This window comes from Manis pentadactyla, chromosome 5 (genome assembly GCF_030020395.1).
Source record: "Manis pentadactyla isolate mManPen7 chromosome 5, mManPen7.hap1, whole genome shotgun sequence".
Lineage (NCBI taxonomy): Eukaryota > Metazoa > Chordata > Mammalia > Pholidota > Manidae > Manis > Manis pentadactyla.
The window spans coordinates 64,589,103-64,610,412 of NC_080023.1; the positions used below are offsets into that span (position 1 = coordinate 64,589,103).

Here is a 21,310-nt window from a genome sequence, read left to right on the forward strand (position 1 = left end):
GGTTATAGTAATTTTTGTTGCGTAGAAATCTTACATTTTAGTGAAATTAAGTTTACCAATAATTCCCTTTAAAATGATTTATATTTATGTCTTTTCTATAATGAGCTGATAAAGATATTCTCCTGTATTTTCTCCCCAGAGTTTGTCTTATTTTTCACATTGAGATCTTTAATCTACCTGTAATTAATGTTTGTGTAAGGTGTTTAAAGATATCTAATTTTATTTTATCTCACATGGCTAGTTAACGGTTCCACCACAATATGTTGATGAATTCATCTTTTCCACACTGATTTGTAATGCCACCTCTGTCTCATATCCTCATTTTTCTGTTCCCTGTTATATTCCACTGGTCTGTTTGCCTCTCCCTGTCTCCATCCTACACTGCCATCTTTAGTATTATAAATTTATAATGGTAGTTATTTAGTAGAGCAAGAGCTTTTCTCGGCTTTAGCCTTCCCCTATGAATTTTAAGATCCATTTGTCAAGTTCCATGAAATGTACTGTTAGGGTTTTATATCAATGTAATATTATCTTATTTCTGCCTGTGTGGGGTTTGTTTTTCTGTTTTTAAATGACAGATTTTTCTTTGTTTTGTCTCTAATTTCCCTCTTTACATTCAGTGTTGAGTCAGCTGGTTCATGAGATTAATGTCAAATTGAATAAATTAATGGTTTTTGTATTCTATTGCTTGTCCTTCTTTCTTAACATGTTTCTTTGTGAGCTTTGCATTTTGGTACATAGGCCCACTTTAAGAAGTAGGTTTTTGTTTGCTCTCAGCCCAGAACCAGGTATCGTAATGGCATTTGCATTAGGGATGTGTCAGATCCAGTTTCTGAACCATGAGGCAGCTAGTTCTAGTATCTGGTCTTGAACATATGCAAAAATAAAAGATGAGAAACTGTCTGGCACACAAACTACTTGTAACTGTGGGTAGTTATGTCTGGAGTCTAGGGGCTTAGGGTATAGAGATGCAAAGAAGGCGTGGAAAATTAGAACAGAGACATGAGTCAGGAGCTGGATCCTAATGAGCTGGCATGTTAGCTATGGGGCTTAAACTTTATCCTGAAGGTTACAGAGAGCCACGAGGATTTCAACCACAGGATTGACAGGATTAGATGCAATTTAAAAAAATTTGGTAAGGCAGTCATATACAGCGTGAATTATAAGGGGGTTGAGTTAGGAGGCTGTTGAAGTTTCTAGTCAAATATGATGAATGCACAGTGGCAGAGGAGAGGACAAATTCAAGAGATGCAGATGATTGCTAACATGTAGGGAGTAAAGCGAAGAAAGGAGTACAGGATGATTCCCAGGGTTTCTGGTTGGATGACGGTAGCCATACCGGGCAGGGACAGAGAAGGGTTTCAGGCCTGCAGACTGCTGGGTGCAGATGTAATTCTAGTGCTCAACCTGTTGCTGGGAGCACAAGCCGGGTAATGAACTCTTTCACTCCAAGAATGTTCCACTGTCATTTCTTGATTGCATTGAATCTATAGTGAACTTGACTGGGGCCAAGTGTCTTGTCAGTGGGTTTCAGCCCCAGCCAAGTTCACTATGGATTCAGTGAGACTGAGGAATGACAATGGAACATTCTTGGGGTGAAAGCATTTATACTCAACTTTATTCCCACGGTGGCAGGTCAGTCACTAGAATCCCATCCACTCAGAGCGAGTCTGCATGCAGCAAGCCAGTCTCTGCCTCTGGGCCTCTCTACCCCTGCAGCCGCCTCAGTCTCTGTCCTTGGCACTGCCACCACTCCAGTCTCTGCTCTCCTGCAGCCATGCAGCCGCATCACCCAGAGCACTGGTGGGGCTCTTTATAGAGTCAATAATGATGTATTGCCCACATGTGTAGTGAACAAGCCGAACAGGGCCAGGTGAGAATCCTGGCCACAGGAATCTTCACTTTCTCCACAGCAAGTGAGATAAGTTTTCTAAACACTGTGTCTTCATCGTTAGGACAGCTTAATCATGCCTACTGCCCAGGGCTTCTCTGAGTATTAACTATGCCAGTGAATAAAAGGTGCCTAGTAGGTGGTAAGTTCTTCCATTTTTCTAAAGAAAAAAAGATTAGTATACCAAGTATGGAGATAAGGGAGAGATAAAAGGCAATATGACATTAACTGAACCTCAGAAGGGTGAAAAAACCTATTTCAAAAGCAATATGCTCCTTGTGCTACTGGTTCTGTCAGGAATATTTGGGCAATGATTGTTTCTTCCCCCCACGCTATACAGATAAAGTTAATTTTCTTTTCCAAAGCAAGTCAAACAAAGAAATAAAGATTCCAAACTGGTAAGAACCTGGAAATTAAAAACTAAAGCACTCTTATTTGTTTCAGACCACTGATCATTTTTCTTTTGTTCATGACAGATACTAAGCATTTCTGGGTTGATGGTGAGTAAAATTATTTGTTTCGTTTAGGAACCGATGAGAAAGCGCTCATCAGCATTCTGACTGAGAGGCCAAATGCACAGCGGCAGCTGATCGTTAAGGAGTATCAAGCCACATATGGAAAGGTACGGCTTGATTACTGTAACAGGCAGGGGAGAGCGAATCACAATGGATCACTCATGCTCCCATGTAACTATGCCCCTGGATCTTTTGTTTCAGGCTGAGTGTCACACAAGGTCCCCAGCATATCCAGTCAACAGCCTGGGTCTAGGTGACAAGTGAGAGTGTGTAGTGAGCACTTGAGGTCCACTCAGGCATCACCTCCTGAAAGTGTCCTCCAAGCCCCCCAGACTCCATTAGACACCCCTCGACAATACTTGACCTTCATGCTTTACTACACACTTAGCATATCCTACTGACATTTTGCCTTTGAATATTTCTGTTTTTCCCATTAGAGTATAATGTCCTAAGGGGAAGGATTGTGTCTAATTCACCTTCAAATGCTGAGCACAGAGCAGGTGCCCAGTAAGTGTCTGTCGAAAATGAATTGTCAAGCTTCTAGGCAAGGCAACACACTCAGGGATAGGGAACGTGAATGGTCCATTGGCTGTTCAGGATCTCCAAAATGTGGAGGAAGGATGGAGGTGAGGTGACAAGCAACCATCTCTCACAGTGAGATAGAATGATAGCATGTGAGATTAGACTCAGTTGCAAAGTTGAGGACAGATGGTGGTGGAATTTTGCATTTAGAGAGGCAGCACCTGTGGCCATTAAAGCAGAGCTAGTGACATTGGCTCCCTCTCATTTGTTTTGGCAGGAGCAGGCCCCCTGCAGGGGCATGATTACATGTTGCTATCTATCCACAATGTCATAGCATCTGGGAGGCTGCCAGCATGTTTCAGAGCTGAAAATAATTGAGAGCAGGAATAAATAATTATTCAGTAACACTCTTGTGAATATTGAGAACAGAAACCATATTACCTGTCTTCAGGCAGGGGAGAGGGACTGTACTTATGTAATGTGTGAAAAACAGTGCCAAAGGGCACTCTCAGTAAGTAGTGTCTGCCTCACTGCCACATCTAGGGTTTCCCCTTCTCTTGTCACGAGAAAACTGCTTCTGATGCCTCCTAGTTCCACACTCCTACCAGAGGCAAATGACCAGTTGAGGCCTGTCCTTCTCCCTTCTTTCTGCAGCTCTTTGGCCATCACTAAGAAGCAAGCCAGGACTAGAGCGCCTACCAGTGAAGCTGGGTGTGAATTCTAAGGGCGGCCCTGCCCTCTCTCTTCCCTCACACCGTCCCATACATTGAGAGCATCAGGACCCTGGGAAATGCATTTTAATACACTGTCCCTACCTGTGGCACTCAAGTAACCCCTTCCATGGGCTTTCCTTCAGAAAACCTATAATGAAACAGAACATTCTGGGAGCAGTCATAAAATGCAAATTAATATCCATAGAAATACTTTCACCATTTCTGTTTATTCCCTGTGGATTGGCATGCTTCCACCTGAATTGACACATATATTCCTCTTTCACTAGGTGACAGAGAAAGAGAAAGGACAAGTATTCATGCTTTCCTCTTCGGGTTTTTTTGTTTTAGGATCTGAAAGATGACTTGAAGGGAGATCTCTCTGGCCACTTTGAGCATCTCATGGTGGCCCTCGTGACTCCCCCAGCAGTGTTTGATGCAAAGCAGCTGAAGAAATCCATGAAGGTATCTGCCTGATCCACTCAGGATTTGACTCTGTCATCGAAAACAGTGGCTTTCTTCCAATGTACACTTGAGCTATGGGTGTAAATGCGAAAGATGTGGATGTCATTTTGCTTCTGTGCTCTCCAGTTGGTAGAACAACCCTGAAATGGGGAGCAGTTTTGGAACCTTGAGTCCACATGTTCTTGGGCTGAAAGGATATTGCCATATCCTAATTTTGTTTGTTTTTGACTTGAGGAGTCAGATTCTCTATTTTGTTGTCATGAGAGTGGCACACCATCATCATTTTACTTAGGCTAAAAACCCAGCATTATATATCCCTTGCTTTCTCTCACTCTTCAAAGCTCTCAAATCTATCTGCAAGTCCATTAGCTCTACTAAAATATCTATCAAAAATGTGTCCTCATGTCTCAAAATCCATTGCTAGTTCAACCACAAAGCAGTATCTCTTGACCATTATCAGTCCTAACTGGTCCCTTTCCTCCTTTTTGCCCACCTCAAATCCATTCACTAAAGAATAGCCAGAGTTATTTTTATAAAGTAATTTTTAGAATCAGATTATATTGTTCACCTGCATGAGTCTCCATTGGCTTTGAGTACTTAAAATCAAAACTCCTTACCATGACCAACACAGCCTGCCTCTGTGACTTTTAGAAATTCTTTCTGCATCAGTTAGGGTTCCCAGAGAAGCAGAACCAGTAGGCAGGAGAATATATTCAGAGATTTATTGCAAGGATTGGTTACACAATTATGGAGCTATCTAGGCAAATCCAAAACCTGTAGGGCAGGCTGTCAGGAAGGACAGCTGGAACCCTCAGCACAAGCTGGAGCTTTTGTGCATGGCAGGAATATCTTCTTCAGAGAAGCCTCAGCTCTGCTCTTAAGGCCTTTGAAATGGACTGAATTAGGCCCACCTAGGATATTGAAGATAATCTCCTGTAAAGTTAGTTGATAACGGACTTCAGTTACATCTTCAAAATACCTTCATAAAAATATCTAGATTAGTATTTGATTGAATGACTGAGCACTGTAGCCTGGACAAGTTAACACACAAAACTGACCACTGCACTCTCTGTCCCCTTCCCTACCCCAATTGAATGCTATGGCTACTCTGGCCTTCTTTCTGCTCCTTGAACATTCTAAACTTGTTCCTAGTTTGGGGCTTTTGTACATGATGTCCCTTCCATCTAGAATGCTCTTCCTCCAGATATTTTCTATTAATTCACTCAGTTTTTATTTCCTTAATTGCACCTATTACCACCTAAAATTATGTTGTTGTTGTTTTTGTCCATTTGTTTCATATTTTTTCCAATCCGGTGAAAAGGCAAACCTCCATCACAGCAGGGAACCTTATCAGTCTTGGTGTGTATCTTCTGTTCCTGGAGGAAAACCTGAAATGAAGTGGGCTCAACATATTTGTTGATGGGAAGGAGGTAAAGGAAGGAATCTAGGTCTGCAGTGTAAGCTATATTCTGCCTTCCTGTTAGAGACGGGAGTTACATTCTTTTCTGTAGAAGTATGAGCTCCCAAGAAGCAGATGGCAAGGGGGAAGCATATGTACAAAAGATTTATTGAGGGAAATCCTCATGAAGAACAAAGAGGAGAAAGAGCAGGGTAGGTGGGGTGACCTTCAGACTGCAATGCCAGTATGACACCTGTGAATGGAGAGAGGGAAGGAAGTGGGCTTGGATAGGAAGAGCCTCAGTGTATAGTGCAGCTCTGAGAAAGCCTGGCAGGCTGAGGGGAGCCCCTGAACAAAGACTGCCCTCTGGAGAAATCCTCCATCAGGTGGAAATGGCCCAGCTCCAGTACACCTTCCATGCTCAGCCATTGGCTGAGAGCAGCCTCCAGAGAGCATGACCTCAGTGTGAACTTTGTGGCATATCCAAGGGTGTGACTGTTGGAGGCTGTCAACCAAGTACATTCTTTGCAGTTGATTCTCTTGAAATGAAATCTGAGCAGTGATAATTCTACAGCTGCCCCATGGGAGGCAGCTTAGCAGATGTAACAGTAAGGATTAGATTCACCAACAAGGATTCAAAAACTTTCTTTCGTATACTAAAGAAATTCAAAGTAAATAGTCCAGAGCTGGGGTATGGCACCACCATTATCAGAGATTCAAGCTCATTCAGTCTTGAAGGTCTGCCATTTCAACCCATAGATTCCACTCCTGGGCTAAAGATGGCCGCCCAAGATCCAGCCATTGTATCTTCATCCCAGTCAGCTCAAGATGGCAGTGTGAGTAGGGCGGCGGAAATCTCCTCCCAAAACCATATGTATTTTTGAAAATACAACAAATACAACTATTCCTAAGAGAGAGACCAGAGGATACAGTACAACAACCAGGCTACATACATCTGCGAGAACTCAGCATCTCATGAAGATACAAAGCCATGACCCAGTGGGACCTGAGCACTCCTCCCACCCCAGCTCACTGGTGGGAGGAAAGGAGTTGGAGTGGAGAAGGCATGGAAGCACAGGACTGCTAAATAACCAGCCCTAGTAATCTGCACCGGGAGCGCAGACACACATTGCATGGTGTGCTGGATATTAGAGAAACAGAAGGGTAGGGTCCAAGACAGAGACTGCGAGCAGGTCCCCACAGCTGGCTCCCCTGGGAAAAAAGAAAAGCAGACACCTTTTAAAAGTCTTAAAGGGACAAGGGCTCGACAGCTGAACAAAATTGTCCCAGCACACTCAGCCCAACAGGCTGGGAATCTTGAGGAACTTTGGGTTCCCTAGCCCCCTGGAGGTAAAGCAGCCCCAACACCCCTCACGGTGATAAGCAGCCTGCCATTCATTTGCCCTGGCTGGTGCTACAAGCAGAGCAGCTGGAAAGCAGCCACAGCTGCAGAGCAGCCGGAAAACGGCCCTGCACACAGCAACCTCAGAGTCTCCTCCCAGTGCGCAGCTGCCTGGGACGGGCAGTGGAAGGTGGAACAAGGTCCAGAAAGCATGAAGGGGTGCCATTCTTGCAGAAGAACACACCCAGTGTGGGCTGCAACTCCCTGCAGCGCTCTAGGGTAGACTGAGGGCAGCCCTCTTCACGGCAGCTCAGGAGATTGTCTCAGAGTCTGCTTCCAGTGTGCGGGTAACTGGCACAGACAGCAGAGAAGGGCAAGGTGACCAACAAGCAGGAAGGGACTTTGTTCTCCCAGCTGACACACGTGCCACCTTCCCGTGACCACTTCTAACACCATGAAAAAGCAGAAGAATTTGGTACAGTCAAAAATCACTCAGACAAGCCCAGAGAGAGGGCCTGATGAGATAGATATAACTGATCTTCCTGAAAAAGAATACAAAATAAAAGTCATAACCATGCTGAAGGACCTACAGAGAAATATGGAAGAGCTAAGGGATGAAAACCGGAAGTGAAACAATCTATAGAAGGGTTAAGAGCAGACTGGATGAGGTGCAAGAGACTGTTAATGGAATAGAAATCAGAGAACAGGAATACCGAGAAGCTGAGGCAGAGAGAGATAAAAGGATCTCTAGGAATGGAAGAATATTAAGAGAAATGTGTGACCAATCCAAACAGAACAATATTTGCAGTATAGGGGTACCAGAAGAAGAAGCAGAGAGAAAAAGGAATGGAAAGTGTCTTTGAAGAAATAATTGCTGAAAACTTCTCCAACCTAGGGAAGGAGATAGCCTCTCAGACCATGGAAGCCCACAGATCTCCCAACACAAGGGACCCAAGAAGGACAACAACAAGACATAAAATAATTAAAATGGCAAAGATCAAAGACAAGGACAGAGTGTTAAAGGCAATCAGAGAGAGAAAAAAGGTCACCTACAGAGGAAAACACATCAGGCTATCATCAGACTTCTCACAGAAACTTTACAGGCCAGTAGAGAATGGCATGATATATTTAATGCAATGAAACACAAGGGCCTTGAACTAAGGATACTGTATCCAGCATGATTATCATTTAAATTTAATAGAGGGATTGAACAATATCCAGAAAAGCAAAAGTTGAGGGAATTTGCCTCCCACAAACCACCTCTACAGGATATCTTTAAAGGGACAGCTCTAGATGGAAGCACTCCTAAGGCTGAATAGATGTCACCGGAGAAAATAAAATCACACCAAAGAAAGTAGACCAACCAAATACTAACTAAAGGCAAAAAATAAAATCAACTATTCACAAAAGCAGTCAGAGGAAAAACAAAATAGTACAGAATAAAACACCTAACATACAAAGAATGGAGGAGGAGGAATAAGAAGAGAAAGAAATAAAGAATCATCACACTGTGTTTATAATAGCTTAATAAGAGAGTTAAGTTAGACGGTGAGATAGTAAAGTAGCTACCTTCAAACCTTTGCTAACCACTAATCCAAAGCCGGCAATGGCAACAAATACATGTCTTTTGATAAGCACCCTAAATGTGAATGGACTGAATGCACCAATCAAAAGACACAGAGTAATAGAATGGATAAAAAAGTAAGATCCATCTATATGCTGCTTACAAGAGACTCACCGCAAACCCAAAGATATACAAAGACTAAAAGTGAAGGGATGGAAAAAGATATTTCATGCAAACAATGGGGAGAAAAAAAGCAGGTGTTGCAGTACTTATATCAGACAAAATAGATTTCAAAACAAAGAAAGTAACAAGAGATAAAGAAGGACATTACATAATGATAAAGGGGGCAGTCCAACAAGAGGATATAACCATTATAAATATCTATGCACCCAACACAGGAGAACTGACATATGTGAAACAAATACTACCAGAATTAAAGGAGGAAATAGAATGCAATGCACTCATTGTAGGAGACTTCAACAAACCACTCACTGCAAAGGACCGATCAACCAGACAGGAAATAGGTAAGGACACAGAGACACTTAACAACACACTAGAACAGATGGACCTAACAGACATCTACAGAACTCTACACCCAAAAGCAGCAGGATACACATTCTTCTCAAGTGCACATAGAACATTTTCCAGAATAGACCACATACTAGACCACAAAAAGAACCTCAGTAAATTCAAGATTGAAATTCTGCCAACCAACTTCTCAGATCACAAAGGTATACAACTAGAAATAAATTGTACAAAGAAAACAAAAAGACTCATAAACACATGGAGGCTTAACAACATACTCCTAAATAATCAATGGATCAATGACCAAATTAAAACAGAGATCAAGCAATATATAGAGACAAATGACAACAACAGCACAAAGCCCCAACTTCTGTGAGATGCGGCAAAGACAGTTCTAAGAGGAAAGACTACAGCAATCCAGGCCTATTTAAAGAAGGAAGAACAATTCCAAATGAATACTGTAAAGTCACAATTATTGAAATTGGAAAAAGAAGAACAAATGAGGCCCAAAGTCAGCAGAAGGAGGGACATAATAAAGATCAGAGAAGAAATAAATAAAATTGAGAAGAATAAAACAATAGAAAAAATCAACGAAACCAAGAGCTGGTTCTTTTAGAAAATAAACTAGATAGATAAACCCCTAGCCAGACTTATCAAGAGAAAAAGAGAATCTACACACATAAACAGAATCAGAAATGAGAAAGGAAAAATCATGATGGAACCCACAGAAATACAAAGAATTATTAGAGAATGTTATGAAAATCTATATGCTAACAAGCTGGAAAACCTAGAAGAAATGGACAACTTGCTAGAAAAATACAACCTTCCAAGACTGACCAAGGAAAAAACAGAAAATCTAAACATACCAATTACCAGCAACAAAATTGAATCGGTAATCAAAAAACCAGCCAAGAACAAAACCCCCGGGCCAGATGGATTCAGCTCTGAATTTTATCAGACATATAGAGAAGACATAATACCCATTCTCCTTAAAGATTTCCAAAAAATAGAAGAGGAGGGAATACTTCCAAACTCATTCTATGAAACGAGCATCATTCTAATACCAAAACCAGACAAAGACCCCCACCAAAACAGAAAATTACAGACCAATATCCCGGATGAACATAGATGCAAACATACTCTGCAGAATATTAGCAAACAAAATTCAAAAATAAAGCAAGAGGACCATACACCGTGATCAAGTGGAATTCATCTCAGGGATGCAAGGATGGTACAACATTCGAAAATCCATCAACATCATCCACCACATTAACAAAAAGAAGCACAAAAACCACATGATCATCTGTATAGATGCTGAAAAAGCATTCAACAAAATTCAACATCCATTCATGATAAAAACTCTCAACAAAATGGGTATAGAGGGCAAGTGCCTCAACATAATAAAGGCCGTATATGATAGACCCACAGACAACATCATATTAACAGCAAGAAGCTGAAAGCTTTTCACCTAAGATTGGGAAGAAGACAGGGATGCCCAATGTCCCCACTGTTATTCAACATAGTACTGGAGGTCCTAGCCACAGCAATCAGACAAAACAAAGAAATAAAAGGAATCCATACTGGTAAAGAAGAAGTTAAACTGTCACTATTTGCAGATAACATGATATTGTACATAAAAAAAACCCTGAAGACTCCACTCCAAAATTACTAGAACTAATATCTGAATTCAGCAAGCAAAGTTGCAGGATTACAAAATTAATACACAGAAATCTGTTGCTTCCCTATACACTGACAATGAACTAACAGAAAGAGAAATCAGGAAAACAGTTCCATTTACAATTACATCAAAAAGAATAAAATACCTAGGAATAAACCTAACCAAGGAAGTGAAAGACCTATACCCTAAAAACTACAAGACACTCCTAAGAGAAATTAAAGAGGGCACTAACAAATGGAAACTCATCCCATGCTCTTGGCTAGGAAGAATGAATATTGTCAAAATGGCCATCCTGCCTAAAGCAATCTGCAGATTTGATGCAATCCCTATCAAAACACCAACAGCATTCTTCAATAAACTGGAACAAATAGTTCAAAAATTCATATGGAACCCAAAAAGACCCAAATAGGCAAAGCAATCCTGAGAAGGAAGAATAAAGCAGGGGGGATCTTGCTTCCCAACTTCAAGCTCTACTACAAAGCCACAGTAATCAAGGCAATTTTGTACTGGCACAAGAACAGACCCACAAACCAGTGGAATAGAATAGAGAGTCCAGATATTAACCCAAACATATATGTTTAATTAATACATGCTAAAGGAGCCATGGATGTACAATGGGGAAATGACAGCCTCTTCAACAACTGGTGTTGGCAAAATTGGACAGCTACATGTAAGAGAATGAAACTGGATTACTGTCTAACCCCATACACAAAGTAAATTCTAAATGGATCAAAGACCAGAATGTAAGTCATGAAACTATAAAACTATTAGTAAAAAACATAGGCAAAAATCTCTTGGACATAAATATGAGCAACTTCTTCATGACCATATCCCCCCGGGCAAGGGAAACAAAAGCAAAGATGAACAAGTGGGACTATATCAGGCTGAAAAGCTTCTGTATAGCAAAGGACATCATCAATAGAACAAAATGACATCCTACAGTATGGGAGAATATATTCGTAAATGATATATCCGATAAAGGATTGACATCCAAAATATATAAAGAGTTCATGCACCTCAACAAACTAAAAGCAAATAATCCCATTAAAAAATGGGCAGAGGATCTAAACAGACACTTCTCCAAAGAAGAAATTCAGATGGCCAACAGACACATGAGAAGATGCTCCACATCACTAATCATCAGGGAAATGCAAATTAAACCACAATGAGATATCACCTCACACCAGTAAGAATGGCCACCATCCAAAAGACAAATAACAACAAATGTTGGCTAGGATGTAGAGAAAGGGGAACCCTCCTACACTGCTGGTGGGAATGTAAATTAGTTCAACCATTGTGGAAAGCAGTATGGAGGTTCCTCAAAAAACTCAAAATAGAAATACCACTTGACCCAGGAATTTCAGTCCTAGGAATTTACCCTAAGAATGCAGGATCCCAGTTTGAAAAAGACATATGCACCCCTATGTTCATCACAGTACTGTTTACAATAGCCAAGACATGTAAGCAACCTAAGTGTCCATCAGTAGATGAATGGATAAAGAAGATGTGGTACATATACACATGGAATATTATTCAGCCATAAGAAGAAAACAAATCCTACCATTTGCAACAACATGGATGGAACTAGAAGGTATTATGCTCAGTGAAATAAGCCAGGTGGAAAAAGACAAGTATCAAATGATCTCACTCATCTGTGGATTATAAGAACAAAGCAAAACTGAAGGAACAAAACAGCAGACTCACAGAATCCAAGAAGGGACTAGCAGTTACCAAAGGGAAAGGGACTGGGTAGGATGGGTGGGAAAGGAGGGACAAGGGGGGAAAAGGGGCATTATGATTAGGAGACATAGTGTTGAGGGTGGGGGGCACAGGGAAGGCTGTATAACAGAGAAGTAATGATTCTACAGCATCTTACTATGCTGATGGACGTGGCTGTAATGGGGTATGTGGGGGGGGGGGACTTGGTGATGGGGGGAGTCTAGTGGCCATAATGTTGCTCATGTAATTGTAGAGAAATGATACCAAAAAAAAAAAAAGAGAGTAAGGTACCAAACGGGGTCATTTCCTGTCTTTAACGACTCAGAAATTGTGCATTATACTTCAGATACATCCCATTGATCAGAATTTAGTTATAAGGATAAACCTAGCTCTAAGGGAAGCTGAGAAATACGTATTTATTTGATTGCTATGCACTAAGTTAAAAATTGGCATTTCTGTCACTAAGCAAGGAAGATAAAAGATACTGGATCCACTCAATTTTGCTGTGAACTTAAAACTGCTCAAGAAATAGTCTCTTAAAAAAATAACAAAATAGGAGGAAGGGCAGAAGATGGCGGCGTGAGTAGAGCAGTGAAAATCTCCTCCCAAAACCACATATATCTATGAAAATATAACAAAGACAACCCTTCCTAGAATAAAGACCAGAGGACACAGGACAATATCCAGACCACATCTGCACCTGAGAGAACCCAGTGCCTTGCGAAGGGGCTAAGATACAAGCCCCGGCCCGGCGGGAGCCGAGCGCCCATCCCCCCAGCTCCCCGCCAGAGAAGAATACGCAGAGCGGGAGGGAGACGGAGCACAGGACTGCCGAACACCCAGCCCCAGCCATCCGGGCCAGAGTGCAGACACAGTACATGCCCAGGGGGCCCTGGATACTAGGAAAACAGGGCAGCAAGAACACTGAGCGGGCACCGGAGGCCAGGTGCCGGAGGACATAAGAAAAGCGCGCGACCAATTCTTTTTTTTTTTTTTTTTGCTGTTTTGTTTTGGCGAGCACTTTTTGGAAGTCTTAAAGGGATAGGGACCCCAATACTAGGGAAACAGGGTAGCAAGAACAATGAGCAGGCACCGGAGGCCTGGCACTGGAGGACACCAGAAAAGCGAGCGCCCATTTTTTTTTTTTTATCTGTTTTGTTTTGGCGAGTGCTTTTTGGAAGTCTTAAAGGGATAGGGTCCCCAATACTAGGGAAACAGGGCAGCAAGACCAGTGAGCAGATGCCTGAGGCTGGCGCCGGAGAATAAAGAAAAACGAGCGGCCACCTTTTTTTTTTTTAATTAAAAAAATTTTTTTTAATTTTTTTTTTGCTGGTCGTTGTTTTGTTTTGGCGGGTGCTTTTTGGAAGTCTTAAAGGGGCAGGGCGGGACACTTAATCCAGAGGTAGGGAATCCAGGGATCTCTGGGCACCCTAACGCTTGGACTGCAAGGGAGCAGGGAGGACCCTTACGGAGATAAATAGCCTCCCAGCCGCTCCTGCTCCAACGCGACTCCACCACTTTGGAGTAGCTGCCCGAGCCAGGCCACGCCCACAGCAACAGCGGAGATTAACTCCATAGCAGCCGGGCAGGAAGCAGAAACCCTGTCTGCGTGCAGCTGCGCAGCACAAGCCACTAGAGGTCGCTGTTCTCCCAGGAGAGGAGGGCCACAAACCAACAAGAAAGGAAGTCCTTCCAGCCGTCACTCGTCCCAGTTCTGCAGACTATTCCTATCACCATGAAAAGGCAAAGCTACAGGCAGACCAAGATCACAGAGACAACACCAGAGAAGGAGACAGACCTAACCAGTCTCCCTGAAAAAGAATTCAAAATAAGAATCATAAACATGCTGACAGAGATGCAGAGAAATACGCAAGAGAAATGGGATGAAGTCCGGAGGGAGATCACAGATGCCAGAAAGGAGATCGCAGAAATGAAACAAACTCTGGAAGGGTTTATAAGCAGAATGGATAGGATGCAAGAGGCCATTGATGGAATTGAAACCAGAGAACAGGAATGCATAGAAGCTGACATAGAGAGAGACAAAAGGATCTCCAGGAATGAAACAATATTAAGAGAACTGTGTGACCAATCCAAAAGGAACAATATCCATATTATAGGGGTTGCAGAAGAAGAAGAGAGAGGAAAAGAGATGGAAAGTATCTTAGAAGAAATAATTGCTGAAAACTTCCCCAAACTGGGGGAGGAAATAATCGAACACACCACGGAAATACACAGAAACCCCAACAGAAAGGATCCAAGGAGGACAACACCAAGAATCATAATAATTAAAATGGCAAAGATCAAGGACAAGGAAAGAGTTTTAAAGGCAGCTAGAGTGAAAAAGGTCACCTATAAAGGAAAACCCATCAGGCTAACATCAGATTTCTCGACAGAAACCCTACAGGCCAGAAGAGAATGGCATGATATATTTAATACAATGAAACAGAAGGGCCTTGAACCAAGGATACTGTATCCAGCACGACTATCATTCAAATATGATGGTGGGATTAAACAATTCCCAGACAAACAAAAGCTGAGGGAATTTGCTTTCCACAAACCACCTCTACAGAACGTCTTACAGGGACTGCTCTAGATGGGAGCACTCCTAGAAAGAGCACAGCACAAAACACCCAACATATGAAGAATCGAAGAGGAGGAATAAGAAGGGAGAGAAGGAAAGAATCTCCAGAGAGTGTATATAATAGCTCAATAAGCGAGCTATGTTAGGCAGTAAGATGCTAAAGAGGCTAACCTTGAACCTTTGGTAACCACGAATTTAAAGCCTGCAATGGCAATAAGTACATATCTTTCAATAGTCACCCTAAATGTTAATGGGCTGAATGCACCAATCAAAAGACACAGAATAATAGAATGGATAAAAAAGCAAGACCCATCTATATGCTGCTTACAAGAAACTCACCTCAAACCCAAAGACATGTACAGACTAAAAGTCAAGGGATGGAAAAACATATTTCAAGCAAACAACAGCAAGAAGAAAGCAGGGGTTGCAGTACTAATATCAGGCAAAAAAGACTTCAAAACAAAGAAAGTAACAAGAGATAAAGAAGGACACTACATAATCATAAAGGGTTCAGTCCAACAAGAGGATATAACCATTCTAAATATATATGCACCCAACACAGGAGCACCAGCATATGTGAAACAAATACTAACAGAACTAAAGGGGGAAATAGACTGCAATGCATTCATTCTAGGAGACTTCAACACATCACTCACCCCAAAGGATAGATCCACTGGGCAGAAAATAAGTAAGGACACGGAAGCACTGAACAACACAGTAGAGCAGATGGCCCTAATAGACATCTATAGAACTCTACATCCAAAAGCAACAGGATATACATTCTTCTCAAGTGCACAGGGAACATTCTCCAGAATAGACCACATACTAGGCCACAAAAAGAGCCTCAGAAAATTCAAAAAGATTGAAATCCTACCAACCAACTTTTCAGACCACAAAGGCATAAAACTAGAAATAAACTGTACAAAGAACGCAAAGAGGCTTACAAACACATGGAGGCTTAACAACACGCTCCTAAATAATCAATGGATCAATGACCAGATCAAAATGGAGATCCAGCAATATATGGAAGCAAATGACAACAACAACATTAAACCCCAACTTCTGTGGGACACAGCAAAAGCAGTCTTAAGAGGAAAGTATATAGCAATCCAAGCATATTTAAAAAAGGAAGAGCAATCCCAAATGAATGGTCTAATGTCACAATTATCGAAATTGTAAAAAGAAGAACAGATGAGGCCTAAGGTCAGCAGAAGGAGGGACATAATAAAGATCAGAGAAAAAATAAATAAAATTGAGAAGAATAAAACAATAGCAAAAATCAATGAAACCAAGAGCTGGTTCTTCGAGAAAATAAACAAAATAGATAAGCCTCTAGCCAGACTTATTAAGAAGAGAGTCAACACAAATCAACAGTATCAGAAACGAGAAAGGAAAAATCACGACGGACCCCACAGAAATACAAAGAATTATTAGAGAATACTATGAAAACCTATATGCTAACAAGCTGGGAAACCTAGGAGAAATGGACAACTTCCTAGAAAAATACAACCTTCCAAGATTGACCCAGAAAGAAACAGAAAATCTAAACAGACCAATTACCAGCAACGAAATTGAAGCGGTAATCAAAAAACTACCAAAGAACAAAACCACAGGCCAGATGGATTTACCTCGGAATTTTATCAGACATACAGGGAAGACATAATACGCATTCTCCTTAAAGTTTTCCAAAAAATAGAGGAGGAGGGGATACTCCCAAACTCATTCTATGAAGCTAACATCACCCTAATACCAAAACCAGGCAAAGACCCCACCAAAAAGGAAAACTACAGACCAATATCCCTGATGAACTTAGATGCAAAAATACTCAACAAAATATTAGCAAACCGAATTCAAAAATACATCAAAACCATCGTACACCATGACCAAGTGGGATTCATCCCAGGGATGCAAGGATGGTACAACATTCGAAAGTCCATCAACATCATCCACCAAATTAACAAAAAGAAAGACAAAAACCACATCATCATCTCCATAGATGCTGAAAAAGCATTTGAGAAAGTTCAACATCCATTCATGATAAAAACTCTCAGCAAAATGGGAATAGAAGGCAAGTACCTCAACATAATGAAGGCCATCTATGATAAACCCACAGCCAACATTATATTGAACAGCGAGAAGCTGAAAGCATTTCCTCTGAGATCGGGAACTAGACAGGGATGCCCCTCTCTCCACTGTTATTTAACATAGTACTGGAGGTCCTAGCCATGGCAATCAGACAAAACAAAGAAATACAAGGAATCCAGATTGGTAAAGAAGAAATTAAACTGTCACTATTTGCAGATGACATGATACTGTACATAAAAAACCCTAAAGACTCCACCCCAAAACTACTAGAACTGATATCGGAATACAGCAAAGTTGCAGGATACAAAATCAACACAGAGAAATCTGTGGCTTTCCTATATACTAACAATGAACCAACAGAAAGAGAAATCAGGAAAACAACTCCATTCACAATTGCATCAAAAAAAATAAAATACCTAGGAATAAACCTAACCAAAGAAGTGAAAGACCTATACTCTGAAAACTACAAGTCACTCTTAAGAGAAATTAAAGGGGACACTAACAGATGGAAACTCATCCCATGCTCGTGGCTAGGAAGAATTAATATCGTCAAAATGGCCATCCTGCCCAAAGCAATATACAGATTTGATGCAATCCCTATGAAACTACCAGCAGCATTCTTCAATGAACTGGAACAAATACTTCAAAAATTCATATGGAAACACCAAAGACCCCGAATAGCCAAAGCAATCCTGAGAAAGAAGAATAAAGTAGGGGGGATCTCACTCCCCAACTTCAAGCTCTACTATAAAGCCATAGTAATCAAGACAATTCGGTACTGGCACAAAAGCAGAGCCACAGACCAATGGAACAGACTAGAGAATCCAGACATTAACCCAGACATATATGGTCAATTAATATTTGATAAAGGAGCCATGGACATACAATGGGGAACTGACAGTCTCTTCAACAGATGGTGCTGGCAAAACTGGACAGCTACATGTAGGAGAATGAAACTGGACCATTGTCTAACCCCATATACAAAAGTAAACTCAAAATGGATCAAAGACCTGAATGTAAGTCATGAAACCATTAAACTCTTGGAAGAAAACATAGGCAAAATCCTCTTAGACATAAACATGAGTGACCTCTTCTTGAACATATCTCCCCGGGCAAGGAAAACAACAGCAAAAATGAGTAAGTGGGACTATATTAAGCTGAAAAGCTTCTGTACAGCAAAAGGCACCATCAATAGAACAAAAAGGAACCCTACAGTATGGGAGAATATATTTGAAAATGACACATCCGATAAAGGCTTGACGTCCAGAATATATGAAGAGCTCACATGCCTCAACAAACAAAAAACAAATAACCCAATTAAAAAATGGGCAGAGGAACTGAACAGACAGTTCTCCAAAAAAGAAATACAGATGGCCAACAGACACATGAAAAGATGTTCCACATCGCTAATTATCAGAGAAATGCAAATTAAAACTACAATGAGGTATCACCTCACACCAGTAAGGATGGCTGCCATCCAAAAGACAAACAACAACAAATGTTGGCGAGGCTGTGGAGAAAGGGGAATCCTCCTACACTGCTGGTGGGAATGTAAACTAGTTCAAACATTGTGGAAAGCAGTATGGAGGTACATCAAAATGCTCAAAACAGACTTACCATTTGACCCAGGAATTGCACTCCTAGGAATTTACCCTAAGAATGCAGCAATCAAGTAGGAGAAAGACCAATGCACCCCTATGTTTATCGCAGCACTATTTACAATAGCCAAGAATTGGAAGCAACCTAAATGTCCATCGATAGGTGAATGGATAAAGAAGATGTGCTACATATACACAATGGAATACTACTCAGCCATAAGAAAAGGGCAAATCCAACCATTTGCAGCAACATGGATGGAGCTGGAGGGTATTATGCTCAGTGAAACAAGCCAAGCGGAGAAAGAGAAATACCTAATGATTTCACTTATCTGTGGAATATAAGAACAAAGGAAAAACTGAAAGAACAAAACAGCAGCAGAATCACAGAACTCAAGAATGGACTAACAGGTACCAAAGGGAAAGGGACTGGGGAGGATGGGTGGGTAGGGAGGGATAAGGTGGGGGGAGAAGTAGGGGGGTATTAAGATTAGCATGCATGGGGGAGTAGGAGAAAAGGGAGGGCTGTACAACACAGAGAAGGCAAGTAGTGATTCTACAACATTTTGCTATGCTGATGGACAGTGACTGTAAAGGGGTTTATAGGGGAGACCTGGTATAGAGGAGAGCCTAGTAAACATAATATTCGTCATGTAAGTGTAGATTAGTGATACCAAAAACAAAAAAAAAACAAAACAGAAAAAGGGCAGTTCCTGTGTGGTAACCTCCAATGAGTTCTACACAAGGGTATAAAGGGCATATAAAAGTGTAGGCAAAGGGTCTCTTTGTGTTTATACAGAGGATCAAAGCCTAATTGGGCTACCCCGAAAATGAAGTAAGATACGATATGAAAAAGAACTTCCAACATCAGCACTCTCTGGAAGACTCATGCCAGAGGATGATCATCAAAAAACCCCAACAAAGATCCACGCACTGCTACAGCTGTAGATGCACTCATCCCACCAGCTCCTGGACTTGCCATGGGAATGAAGGAGATATCTAAGCTGACCTGTGCATACAGTAAAACAACAAATTTGACTGGATCTATACTGTTGGAACTCAACCAAGAATTAGGAGAAGTGCAAATTGTAGCGCTCCAAAATCTCACAACTACAGACTATTTACTGTTAATAGAACATATGGCATGTGAACAGTCCCCAGGAATGGGTTGTTTTAATTTGTCTGATTTCTCTCAGACTGTTCAAGTTCAGTTGGACAATATCCACCATATCATAGATAAGTTTTCACAAATGCCTAAGGTGCCTAACTGGTTTTCTTGGTTTCACTGCAGATGGCTGGTAATTACAGATATGCTTTGGTTATGTAACTATACTCCTATTATGTTAATGTGTGTGCACAATTTAAGTAGTAGCTTAAAACCTATACATGCTGAAGTTACTCTACAAGAAGATATGTCAAAGAAATAATCAATCTTCCCATGTTTTCTTCCACCTGCTACTTCTATAGCTTTTCTTCTTCCTTCCTAATTACAACCCTTAAATAGAATTCGTGCCTCATATCAAATTTACCGAGTATCATAATTCTTCCAAGTGGTAAAGATACCTCAAGACAAATGCTGGGCATAGAAGCTACAGGGCATAAATATGCAAAGAAATAAAAACCTAACCATTTCAAACAATAAGGCTTCTCTCTCACTTACCAACTTTACATTTCCCTGTATGGCCCGGAAGATGACTGGTTAGCCATAGGTGGGTAAGATTCCTCAAGGGAGGAACAACCTAAGACAGGCACAGTCGCAGGGGGGTCATCAGGTGAGAAATTGGGGATCAACAGAGGTGAGGCTTAGAACCTCAACCCCCCGTTCTGAGAGAAATCTTCTGCATACGTGAATGTTTTATTGCCCTTGTCTAGCTTGGATTAACACATAGTCTACAGGCACACACCTGATCATCTGCATTTGCTCCCTTACAACACTAAACTATGTTTTCTACCTTTATCTTGTATCTATCTACCACTTCAGCATTTTATTAAAAATAATAATAATAAAGAGAAAAATGTGGTATCCACATATAAATCAAGTATAAAAATCAAATGAGTATTCATATTTGAACTGACTGTTTATAGTTCATAATGCATGAGCAAAACCGAAAGTTTCTGTGATGACTGCCCTTGTACTGTTCACTATGTAACTTATTCACTATGTAAGAATTTGTTCTCCATGTAAGAACTTGTTCGTTATGCCTCAGAAGATTGGAGACTGACGAAAATTAGGCTTGGGGTGGATTAATGATTGTGCATTGAGCATTGACTCCCCTATACAGAATTTTGTTGTTGTTAACAACCATTTGATCAATAAATATGAGAGATGCCCTCACAAAAAAATAAATAAATAAATAAATAATTTTAAATGGTGAGCTAATGGGGGCAACCAGGAATCTCTGCTACAGAGGGAAGGAATTCAGCCTCTGTTCATATGCTGCATTGGTCTTACTTGACCAAGTCCTGGTATAAATGGCCTCTAGGAATGTGTGATTTAGTAATCTCAGTATATGCCAAGGCTCAGAGGTATAGTCCCCAAATCAGCTGGGCCCATGACATGCATTCCTGAGACTTTAAAAAATCTCCCTGCATGAAGCAGATAATACATGCTCCCCAGCCCTTGCATTGGTGCAAGGACGAACTCATTCAAGTGTTGCAGAGCCCTTTCTAAATATAATAGTGTGTTTGAATGCTCACCTCTGATTTTGAATAATGTAGT

At 41.1% G+C, this 21,310-nt stretch overlaps 1 protein-coding gene across 1 annotated transcript in view; it reads left to right on the forward strand.

The window, feature by feature from the left end:
- ANXA3 (annexin A3) overlaps positions 1 to 21,310 on the forward strand; it is a 61,182-nt gene that overhangs the window by 19,426 nt on the left and 20,446 nt on the right. The window contains exons 4-5 of the mRNA XM_036906450.2: positions 2,419 to 2,513; positions 3,990 to 4,103. Of these exons, the coding sequence (XP_036762345.2) occupies positions 2,419 to 2,513; positions 3,990 to 4,103 (209 nt within the window). The remainder of the gene's footprint in view (positions 1 to 2,418; positions 2,514 to 3,989; positions 4,104 to 21,310) is intronic.